Here is a 12,146-nt window from a genome sequence, read left to right as displayed (position 1 = left end):
CTCTCACCTGTAAGTAGACCTTGCTGTCTCCTGTCAGCATCAGCTGCCACTAATTAAAACAAGCAATTGGTTTTAGATTCTCTCACTTGTTGGGAGGGGTGGGGCATTGGTGAGAGAAAGGGCGTGGAGAGTGGGGTGTAAATAAGGCGGGCAGAAGCTCCTGAGAGGGTGGGGACAGAGCTTCACGGAAGACAAATATACGAACCTGGTTGGTACAACACAGCTTCCCCAGACCCACCCACCCACCCACCCTCCCTGGAGCTCTGTGCTTTTGCGGGGGGAGAGGGCGGCAGGAGGCTGTTGGCGGCTGGTGCTGAAGGGACAGTTCCAGCAGCCGCTGCTTTGACGTGGGGGAGAAACAAAACCTGCGGATGGAAACGGGAGCCGGGCGACTTCACCTTCAAGCCGGTGAGCGCTCCTGACCTCCGACCGGCCTCCGCTCCAGCTGCCGCCAGTCAATCTGCCCGCTCGCGGCAGGGTCGGACAGCGCCGGCTGGACCCGCCCCGAGCTCCATGGTTTGCCCAGCCCTGCGCGATGGTGACTCTGGGCGCGGAGGCTGGCGACGGGCGAGCCCACAGATCGCAGCATGAAGGCGGGCAGCGCGGCCGGCGGCCGGTGGGGGCTGTCTCCCCGACCCCAGCGCCCAGGGAAGACGCACAACCTCCGGAATCCGGGAAACGCCAACAAGTAGTTTCTCGTCGGAGACGGGCGGCTCAGCTGGGCGCCAAGACTCAGTCCAGCTGCCCCGAGCACCTCGTCCACTCGGAAACCAAAGCAGAACCACTTTTCTTTCGGTCTCGTTAAGGTATCTGGGGCTGGGGAAGGATTGGAGAAGGGGGTGGATTCCTGGGAAGGGCTGCTGACCCCGCAGGCGGGCACCCCCCGCCTTCCCGCAATGGGGACGTGCGGAGGAAGCCCTGAGACAGGTGGCGGAGCGGCTGGACTCGCGCACGCTGTAAGCCAGACCCCGGGCTGGGGACCCGGGCTGTGCGCCTCGCCCCCTCCTCGACAGCAGCCCCCTGGTCCCCTACTCCCAAGGCATTTGTTTTCCTGGAGTGGGGTGGGGGGATGGGTGGGATGCATCCATCACTTCTGTTCTCAAAGATGGATCCTAGTTAGTCCTTTCCATTCCCAAGTAATAATAACAATAACAACAGTCACGCGGAAAGGAAATGGGATGAGGAGATTAGTCAGAGGTTCCCTTGGTGAAAAGCCACAGCAGGGAAATGTGTTTTGCTGTGACTTTCTGCGTTCCGGGTCTCTGAGGGAGACTAGAGGTGAGCCCAGAAGGGGTTGCGTACAGGGCACTCCCTGGGTGCCAAGGAGTAGCCCGCGGGTCAGGGCACCCGAGGGTGAGGGGGCTCCCAACCTAACGCCACCAACTTGCTTAGGCGAAAACTCCCAGCCTGCAGGAGACAAGGGGTCTCCGAGAGCGGAAGAGAGGGGTCATCGAGGGAGGAAAGAGGATGGTCCAGGGGCTTCGTAGGGAGCGCGGAGAGGCGGGGGTGGGGGTTGGGGAAGGGGCTCAGAGAGGGAGGTTGCAGCCTGGAGGCCGCAGGTTAGACTTGAGAGGGGACTGAGGGGGCGAACGGATCAAGGGGGAGGGCTCAGAGCCTAGGGAGAAAGGTGTTATGGACGATCCAGCAAGACGTGCACGTCTGGAAACATGGAGAAGGTGTGGTGCCGGGAGCGGGGACAGGGCTGGACGTGGAGCTCCTCCTGGGGACGTCCTCTGGCCCCTGCCTGTCCGCCAACCCCTGCATCCTGGGACTCTGGGGGTGTGGGTGTGGGTGGGGTCACGGTGTGTCTCTGACGGCCGAAACCTTTAACTCGCCCTGTGTTCGCCTTCCCCCTCCTCCCACTCCTTTCCAGTCATGTCTGAGCCACAGAGATGGGCAAGATCGAGAACAACGAGAGGGTGATCCTCAATGTCGGGGGCACCCGGCACGAAACCTACCGTAGCACCCTCAAGACCCTGCCCGGGACGCGCCTGGCCCTGCTCGCAGCCTCCGAGCCCCAGGGCGACTGCCTGACCGCAGGGGGCGACAAACTACAGCCCTTGCCCCCTCCGCTCTCACCGCCGCCGCGACCACCTCCGCTGTCCCCCGGCCCCGGCGGCTGCCTGGAGGGCGGCGCGGGCAACTGCAGCTCCCGCGTGGGCGGCGGCGACCACCACCCCGGGGGCGGCCGCGAGTTCTTCTTCGACCGGCACCCGGGCGTCTTCGCCTATGTGCTCAACTACTACCGCACGGGCAAGCTGCACTGCCCCGCCGACGTGTGCGGGCCGCTCTTCGAGGAGGAGCTGGCCTTCTGGGGCATCGACGAGACCGACGTGGAGCCCTGCTGCTGGATGACCTACCGGCAGCACCGCGATGCCGAGGAGGCGCTCGACATCTTCGAGACCCCCGACCTCATCGGGGGAGACCCTGGCGACGACGAGGACCTGGCGGCCAAGAGGCTGGGCATCGAAGACACGGCGGGGCTCGGGGGCGCCGACGGCAAGTCCGGCCGCTGGAGGAGGCTGCAGCCCCGCATGTGGGCCCTCTTCGAGGACCCCTACTCCTCCAGAGCCGCCAGGGTAAGGCCAGAATCTCCCCTTTCCCGCCGCCCCAACTTCTTCCAGCTCCCTCCCCAACTTTGTTCTTTCCCACCGCGGGCCTGTGGGGTGGGGCTGGGAAGGCAGACTGGGAAGAGAGTCCAGGCTCCCTGCTGGCGAGGCTGGGGCCTCGTCTGTTGCGGGGGACACCCTGGGAACCTGGCCGCTAGCCTGCCACCCATCCCACCTCCCTCTCCTTTGCAGCTGGGATTTACCTAGGTCAAGTTGTGCGTCTGCCGGAACCTTTGTCCTAAAGCGGTTCTCACACTGCAGGTTTTCTCCTACTGCTTTGTTCCACCTTTTCCCTTTAGCTCCAGCGGTCCTACATTTTCAGTTTGGCCTGACGCTCTTTCTCATCTGACTGGCCCAGGGCAGAGGCTCCAGACAGGGGTCTAATCTGAGGACAGAGGAAGGGCAAACGAAGTATATGATTGTGGCTGGTGTGGAGGGAGGGTGTGCCAGGACGTCCATTTTGGGCCTCTTTCCAAGCGAGGAGAAAGAACAGCGCCCCGGGTTGCTTGTCTGAGTGGGTTGACCAGAGAACCTCCTGCACACAAGTTTTGAGCCTGCTGCCTTTCTTCTTGGGTTGTATCCGTGTTCCTTACCGGTCAAATAGGAACCAATCACTTTGCTGATGGGAGTTCTCCAAATCTGAGGAATTTAGATAGTAGCAAACTAATACAAAGTTTTTATATTATGATCGCAACATGAATTTTTATTTTTGGTTTCTAGGTTAAGTGACACCTTCAGCTTAGTTCTTGACTCTCACAATTAATTCTTCAAAATCCCGTGAAGGGCTTAATAAAAACCACCACCAATAGTGTCTCCAGTTTAAAGGGGATAGAAGAAATACAAGTAACCAAAAATTATTCAGTATGCGGATGCTTTTTAATTATATGTGAGAACAGAGTGCTGTATTTACTTAAATCTCTGCAATTACATAGATCTGGTTTCCTCCTATCACTCAGAAAATAAACCCCTGGGTAGAATGAGAATTCTCCCAGCTTTATTTTGGTCCCATTCTCATATTGTCCTCCTATGGATTTCAGAAGTCTCTGCATCTGAGATACCATAGAGCTGTGAATCTACTGACTTGTCAGATGTGTTTGATACCACTCCGGAGGTCTGCAGATGTGTTTTGTTTGCAGTGTGAAATGGATACAAGACAGTTTACAATATTGCTTTCTCTTGGATCTGGCATTTAAATGCATATATACATTTTATCATGTCCACAGTCACACAGTTGAACATTGCAGTATTGAAGTTATTAATTAAATCTTTATTTTAGAATCATTCTTTAAATTCCACGACAACAGTTGGCATTCAGGAAAAAAAAAAAAAAAAACCCTGCGTATTTATTTATATTAAATCGTAGGCTCATCATCATTACATCTATGTGTTTTGGTTTCCAGCTGAGTATCATGATGCTCTTTCTACTTGGTGGCTAAGAAGGTAATCTGAATTTGTTTTGGGGCTCATCATGAGATTATTTTTTTCTCCAGATCATGTACTATAAAAAATGACAGAATGTCTTTTTGTCTTATCTTTCCTTAGGAAAACATTAGACCCTTTTTGTAAGCTAGATTGCATAGAAAAAACTTTTAAGTAGATGTGCAACTCTTATCATCACTTTGGAATTTGATTCTATTGATAATTAGTCAAAAGGATAGATCATTGACTTGAAAAGTTTTTATAAAATCTCATTTATTATAACAATGTTGAAGGTTTGACCTGTATTGATTTTTAGGTGAGGAAAGGACAGATAGATTAGAGAGTAATACAAGGTCAGAGAGTAAGTAGAAACAGAATCAGCCAAGAATCAGACCTGAAAAATTTCTTTGAGTTCATCTACTGAAGATCTTTATTTTTTGGAAGAAAATGACTGCAGACATTAAAGTGATGGCCAAGGTCATACATCAAGTTCATAGCAGAACCAAAATTCTGCTAGAGGTCTCCTGACACTGTCCCCGTGCTCTTTTCACCAAAACCACTGATTGTAACTGACTGGGTTGTGCAATCTCTGCAGACCATGTTGCTCTTGAGATTTAATGCAGCATTAAGATATTCACTAGAATTCTAATTTCAAAAGGTCATTTGTGACCTTTTAAAACTGTGTGCATTCTAAGAGTTTGGCTCATAGAAGTTTTACTCTGCACCATTCAACAATAGAATAAAAATAAGGGACTTGAATTAACTTCTTAAAAGGAACTCTGTTTTCAGGCTCCCTTTTTATCGACCAGTCAGTACCTAATGTTTTGCTTTCTTTTGTGGACCTTGTTTTCAAGGAAATCCCTTTACAAAGTACTAGGGATTGCCCAAGGAAGAGTAATTGAAAGTCATTGTTCTATTTAAAAGTGACTAAGTATTTTATATGAACACTTTTAGTTCTGATGATGGCCTGACTTAATGTTATCTATTTTGATAAATGGAATTATACTGGAAGGCCACAGGATGAAACTATATTTTGCTTGGACATGATTCTAGGAAATATAAATCAGTTATCAAGTTGTTTTCTTCAGTTGTTGTTTCATTGCCCCAAGTATCATTCTTAATAGAAATTTACACTATTCAGAACACTTTTTTATATTAGTTCGTCTTTTATTGAAATATTTGAGATAACAATTTCAACTGTCTGTTTTACTTGTTTAATCATTTGCTTTACTCTTTATAACATCTAGGAGATGGGTTTAATTAAATGATAGAAATGTTTTATTTCACATTTTATGATTTAAACTGTTGACCAAAAACAGCAATCATAAGAACTGGATAATTAATTGAATTTTGTAACACTGTATTTTTTGCATTTTGTTGTTTGACATGTCCTTCTCCATGACCTTTAATGTATGATGTAACCACATATTTGAGAGGTCTGAATTGTTCCAGTTAACAAGTTAGATAAGTTTATGTTTTATACTTATCAATTTTTATCCTTAAAATAATATTTAAAATTTTATAAAAGTTAAAATATAAGTTGTCATGGAAACTTGTGGAGAAAATGAGATCAGGAGAGGAAGAAGAGATAACTCTGCTGATGTGATATTTACAAACCCTAAAAAGGAAGGGTGCATAGGTGTGTTGGCAGAAATTTTATGTATTGTATACATCGTAAGCAAGAGGACACACACAGTGTAAATTCCTTCATAGACTTCTAAAATTTTTATACATTAAAAAATAGTATAAGAGCAAAATACTAGAATCAAGTAATATTTCACAGAATTTGCTCCCAATGTTAAGAGCTGAGAGTAGTGACACATTTCTCTTTCTCACTTTTCTTTTAATTTATTTTTGTGGGGTGGTGGGAAGAGTTTGAATTGTTTTATTTTAGAATGTGGTTTTTCCTTATGATTTAAGCATATCTTTGATTATTTGCTAGAAGTTCGGCTTTTTACTTTCCTTCTCTTTAGAAGGATTTTATTTTGTTTATTTAATTTACTTGAGAGGCAGAGACAGACACTTATACACACACACACACACACACACACACAAATACACAAGGGTGGGGGGAGGCAGAAAGAGGGCCGAGAGGGGGTGGGGGAAGAGAGGGAGCGAGCGAGAGCATGAACAAGAGAATATGAGCTTCGATCCCCTTGCTTACTTCCTCAATTGCTGAACAGCTGGGATTGGGCCAGGCTGAAGCCTGGATCTGGAAACTGAAAACCAGTCATAGTCTTGCATGTGGGTGACAGGGATCCAGCTACTTGAGCCATCACCATTGCCTCCCAGGATCTTCATTAGCAGGAAGCTGGATTTAGGAGCTGAAGCTGGGTGTTGAACACCAGTGCTCCAGTATGAGACTTAGGCCTCTTAACCCCTAGGCTAAACACCCACCCCTGTATTTTGCTTTCAAGTAACATTTTTAAAAATAAAAAAGCAAAATGATAACTTCAGGGAACCAGATTCAAGAAGTTGGCTTTTTGGTGCGGTGTGGATCATTTCTAAGATGTTCTCCTGATCTTTAATATACCATTATTGAGCGTCATAGAATCATCCTGAATCATACATGAATTGAGATAGTGAATCTGTCTGTTTTAATACCTCATTTTAATTTTATTTTATCTGGTACAAAGCAATTATACATAATTATGGGGTACCATGTGATGTTTTGAAATAATGTATTCAATGTTTAAGGATCAAATCATGGTAAACATATCTGTTGTTGCAAACATTCGCTATTCACAATAACCAATAAGTTGAAATAACCTAGTTATCAATCAGCTGATAAATAAATGAAGAAAATTTGGCACTCATACACAATGGAATTCCATTCAGCCACAAAAAAGATAAAATCTACTAATCTGTAACAACGTGGATGGAACTGGAAGTCTTTATGTGTAGTGGAAAGATCTAGCACAGGAGGATAAGTTGCTGTGTGATTTCACTGCTGTGGGATCTACAAAATGTTAATAGCATAAAAATTAAGGGTAGAGTGGTAGTTCCCAGAGAATGGGGAGAATAGGAGAAGGGAAGGATGGGAGAAGGCTGATAAACAAGTTCTAAGATATGATTAGATAGCAGAAAGATGTTTTGGTGTTCTACTACACAGTAGGATGACTGTGGGTAGTGATAATGTACTGCCTATTTTATTTAAAAAAAGCTAGAAGAAAGATTTTGATGTTTATCTTTATATTTTTAATCTTGAAATATTCACTTTATGAACATTTTAGATCACTGGATGAAATATTACTGATAACACACTCTTCAAAACTGTCAAAATTTAAATTTCATTATGTAGAATTCAAATTCGCAAACATTTAACTTTACTTTTTATTGGCCACTCTTTATCCATATTAACACCACAAAATAGAACAGGAAAGTAATGGTCTAAATAACTATTTTCTGACATTGAAATGTAACATTTAATGTAAATATAACAAGGCAGGTACAATTTGAGCCTTATATTAAGATTAAAGGAAAAAAATGTACCAATTTTTATTTTGTAAGCATTACTTCAACTAGAAGAATTAATGGACAAATATACTTTGTTTATAAAGAATTATGGTCTGGCCGATGCCATGGCTCAATAGGCTAATCCTCCACCTAGCGGCGCCAGCACACTGGGTTCTAGTCCTGGTCGGGGCGCCAGATTCTGTCCCGGTTGCCCCTCTTCCAGGCCAGCTCTCTGCTGTGGCCCGGGAAGGCAGTGGAGGATGGCCCAAGTGCTTGGGCCCTGCACCCCATGGGAGACTAGGAGAAGCACCTGGCTCCTGCCTTCGGATCAGCGCGGTGCGCCGGCTGCAGTACGCCAGCCATGGCGGCCATTGGAGGGTGAACCAACGGCAAAAAGGAAGACCTTTCTCTCAGTCTCTCTCTCTCTCACTATCCACTCTGCCTGTCAAAAAAAAAAAAAAAAAAAAAAAAACCTGCAAAAAAAAATTATGGTCAATCATGAAAAATATTATAAAACTTGCTAAATGAATTCTGATTATGTTATTACACTATATTAGAAAGTATATAAGGTACTGGGAATGTATGGAGAAGATAATAACTTTCTTCAAATAAGCTCTCCACTCACAATAAAACATTCCTAAAGGCAGTATCTAGCAAAATAAAAAAATACAAGATAACTACATAAAATTCCAGCTTTCCTCAAAAAAATCTTACAGGGAGTTGGGGGTTGGTAGCAAATGTGAGGTGTAGTGGTTAAGATGCCACTTGAGATGGGATCACATCACAGTGTTTAGTTGGGGTCCTGGCTCCACCCCTGATTCTAGCTTCCTGCTAATGTGCAGGAGGTGATGGCTCATTTGTCTGGGTCTCGGCCACCCATGAAGGAGACCTGGATTAATTTCTCAGCTCCTATCTTTGACCTAGCTCAGCCCTGGGCTATTGTGGGCATATGGGGACTGGATTATCCCCTCTCTTTCCTTCTTCCATTACCTTTCTCTTTCCCCTTCCCACTCTTCCTCCCAGCTGCCTCTCCCTCTCCTTCCCATCTCAAATAATAAATAAATAAGTAAATAAATAAAATTTTAAAATCTCTTGAGGCAATATTTATCTGACACATGCAGTTAGATATTTGTTTTAGAAATGATAATGTTATTGGTCTTGTATTACAAAGATGTTAGGCTCTTTTAACTTTCTGTTTTCAAAGTAATTTAGAGAAACGTCCTTACAATATGACAAAGGCCTTACTTTTATCAAACAGTGACAATTGTTTGATATGGGATATGGCCGTGTTTCTTCAATCCCCCCATATTAATTACAAGTCGTGGCCTACCATGTTAAAATGCAAATTAAAGTTTCATACCCCTGCAAAAAGTGTGATGTAGTAGTTTGATGTGTTTACATTTTGCTATGTAAACATTAAGTGTCCTTTGACCATTTCCAGGCTACTAACTCTATAGTTCACATGTAAATTTCATTTTTTTATCTATACTCTTAGCATTGGATAGGATTATGGAGTACTTCATTTAATATATCACTAAAAATTAAGTAACCTTAATTATCAATTATATTTTTATTCTATACAAAGGTATTTCATAATGTTCATAGAAAAATGGAATTATAATACATGTATTTTGGTGCAAAAACTTTAGAAATCTAAGAATAGTTTTTTCATAATGTGCATTCCCATGAATTTTTCAAAGATTCCTTAGATGCATGCATTTCAAGATTCTTTGCACCCAAATAAACTTATTTTTAATTCTGTTTTTCTGCAAACATGAAATTCCCTTGTGTTTGATCACACACTAGACAATCCGATCTGTTTCTGAGCACCAGGCATATCAAAGTTGGGCAGAATAAGTCTGACTTTTCTTCTGTGGTATTTTACATTTGTAGACTTGAGTTGGCAAAATTAAATGAGAGTAAAGGAAATTTTTCTTCTCTATCAGCCAACTTATTTTCAAAGCAACTGAAGACAAGAAAACGTAAGTTTATATAAAGATGCAGATTAACCTTTGCTACTTGGAAAATGCATATCATTACTATTTACTTTTACTACTATAAATAAGGTAAATGTGATTTTCAAGTCATATTTTTGAACTTCTGAGTCATATATTCTTTTTATTATGGCAACCTTTAAAAATATGCTTCAGTGAATAGTGAAAGGCACTAAAAATAAACACTGCTCTCCAGAAGGAACTATATATTGGTAAAATAGTCTAAACAATAACCATCAACACAGTACACAAACATTCTTCAATTATGTTTCAAGTACGATGGGCTTTTCTTTCAGAGAGCCAATTAAGGTATTCTTGTATAGGATAGTATAGATTGAAGGATGGCAATTAATTTTAATTTTGTGTAGTCAGTATTTTTATAGAAAGTGAATAGAAAGTGGGTGTTTGGAGAAGAAAGCAAAAGTAGAGAATATATGAAGACAGAAAAAAAAATCTCCAGGGTTGGGACCTGTAAGGCCCATGTTCTAACCCTGATTTTCACACTAGCTCAACGACCTTGGAGAATTCATTCTTTCTTCTGGAGTCTTGATTTCCTTTGCTTTCTTCTGGAAAAAAAAAAAATGGGAATGACACAGTTGGCCAGATAGCATCCAAACTTCTTTCCAGTTCCTGGAAGAAATTCTGGAGGAGGAGGGAGTGACAACAAATGTGCACCACTTTTGATTGTACTCTAAATACCATCATACTAATGATGTAAATCAGAATATCATTTTTTTTGCATTTGTAACTTTCTGCCCTTTTTTTCCCTACAGCTGTTGGGTAGCTGCTGCTCTGGTTGCCATAGAAACAGGTTAGATCCTAGCTTCCTGTTTCCATTGAAAACAGCTTTCTCTTAACCACATATTGATCTAAGGAAATCATTTTGCTGTGGCTCTGTCATGAAACCCATAAAGATGATCAACTCTGTCATTTCCTAGGTCTAATATTCAGTGCAGGTATATATCCATCCACCCACAAGTGTAACTGATTAAATAATCTGTTTTATTCCCACTTGGTAAAGTGTCTTGTCAAAGCCACCTCATTTTTCCCCTTCCCATGTATATACAGAAGGGAAAATTCATTCATTTGTGGATTTACAGATTTGCCTAGCACATTTAAGTGTTTACAAAATAGAGCCAAATTATTCCGTTTAAATCTCTTTCATAATATCTTCTATCAGGGAAAACAAAGAATCATATGCCATCTACCACACTTCAGAAGCTTATATTTGAATGTGCTTGATTAATGAAGATTATTTTAAACTGAGTGTGATGTATATTCATTCTATAGTGTTTCATATCTCTTTTTGAGAAAACAGGTTTTCTATTTTGGGGTCTGTGTATCTACGTAAAAAGCATACATATTCACTGTTATATACTCATACTCAGGCATATGTTTATAAAATTTGTATATGGATAAGAGAGGGAAGAGACCTGTAGAAATATACTTTAAAGTTTGGAGTGAGAACATGTGTGTGTGTGTGTGCATGTGCATATGCATGTATATAGATTGGGAATAGAGAGCTAGTGATTGTAAGGAATAGAACTGAAAGGAAACCAGCAATCATTTGGCACAACTGTCTCAACTTGCAGAGAAGGAACCAGACATACTCCAGTCATGAGTAGTGAGTGACAATGGCAGGGAAGAGCCAGAGTTTAGATCCTTTGACTTTCTGCTGTGGTGGATTCATCCCACTCAATCTTAGTCACTCAGTTTGACATTAAATGCACAAGTTATAGCTGTTGGGAAGCAGCAAGAATGTTATTTGTAGTTAGGGTAGGCTCTTACCTTATCCATCCCTTATTGTTAAAAAAAAATAGGAAACTGTTACTATTTTAGGTATTCACTTATTTCCAGACCTTCTCCAAATGGAGTCACCCACTGCTTCCTTCTCCATCGATACTACATCTTTTTGATTCACTAAAACCTGTAAAGCCTCGAGACTAACCTGCAATGCATTTACCTGCTTTCTTTCCCTTCAGTTAATAGTCCCTAAAAGAAGATCTACAGAAGCCTCTTAGCTCTCAAACTCATGTACAATAAAATTCAAGAGATGTTTAGATAATGAACAAATTGTATCTTATTTTCCTCTTGATCCTTTTGTGTACATACTTACATAATACACTTTCCCACTCTTGTTTGATTTATTGCTTTGGGTTTTTAAAAATGCAATCCTGTTTCAACCTATTGTCAATGGATAATGTGTTTTATAGAACATTGTCTTCTCAAATGTAATTAACCGGGTCATGATGGGTTTATGCAGGGATAACTGTGAATTAGAGAAGGGAAATGTGTTTGGAGCATTTAGAGATCTGCAAATGAAGTTGGATATTGTAGCGAGGTCAGTAAGTACAATGGAGAAACACTTTTCCAGACCCCCTTTTAAATGGACAGTTAGCTTTAGGCAGTAGGATGAGAATATAAGGCAAAGTCATAATTTTGGAAGTATCCAAGAGAATGCATTTTATGGAAATCAGAACAAAATTTAAGTCAAAGCTTAGTAATAAGATTGGGAAAATACTTTGTGCTTGCAACAGTCACTTAATTAGTCTTCTCTCCTAAACACTGGCAATGATAAGGCCATCTTTGTAATCTGACATTTCTTCAGTGATCCTTCTGTCCTAAAAGTCCTGTGCAGAGACACCTCAGTAGTGTCTTCTCCATCTTC

At 42.5% G+C, this 12,146-nt stretch overlaps 1 protein-coding gene across 11 annotated transcripts in view; it reads left to right on the top strand.

Moving 5' to 3' along the window:
• Positions 1–241: 241 nt before the first annotated feature.
• KCNC2 (potassium voltage-gated channel subfamily C member 2) overlaps positions 242–12,146 on the top strand; it is a 197,289-nt gene continuing 185,384 nt past the window's right edge. For 4 of the 11 annotated variants that reach the window (XM_051845686.2, XM_051845681.2, XM_008256801.4 and 1 more), the window contains exons 1-2: positions 244–806; positions 1,874–2,579. In XM_051845686.2, the coding sequence (XP_051701646.2) occupies positions 1,893–2,579 (687 nt within the window). In that variant the 5' untranslated portion in view covers positions 244–806; positions 1,874–1,892. Of the gene's footprint in view, positions 807–1,107; positions 1,279–1,873; positions 2,580–12,146 lie in introns of those variants that run through there. The other 7 variants (XM_051845685.2, XM_051845684.2, XM_008256800.4 and 4 more) reach the window with 3 other exon arrangements.

This window comes from Oryctolagus cuniculus, chromosome 11 (assembly GCF_964237555.1).
Source record: "Oryctolagus cuniculus chromosome 11, mOryCun1.1, whole genome shotgun sequence".
NCBI lineage: Eukaryota > Metazoa > Chordata > Mammalia > Lagomorpha > Leporidae > Oryctolagus > Oryctolagus cuniculus.
Note: the sequence above shows the minus strand (reverse complement) of the source record. Positions and strands in the feature narration are given on the sequence as shown.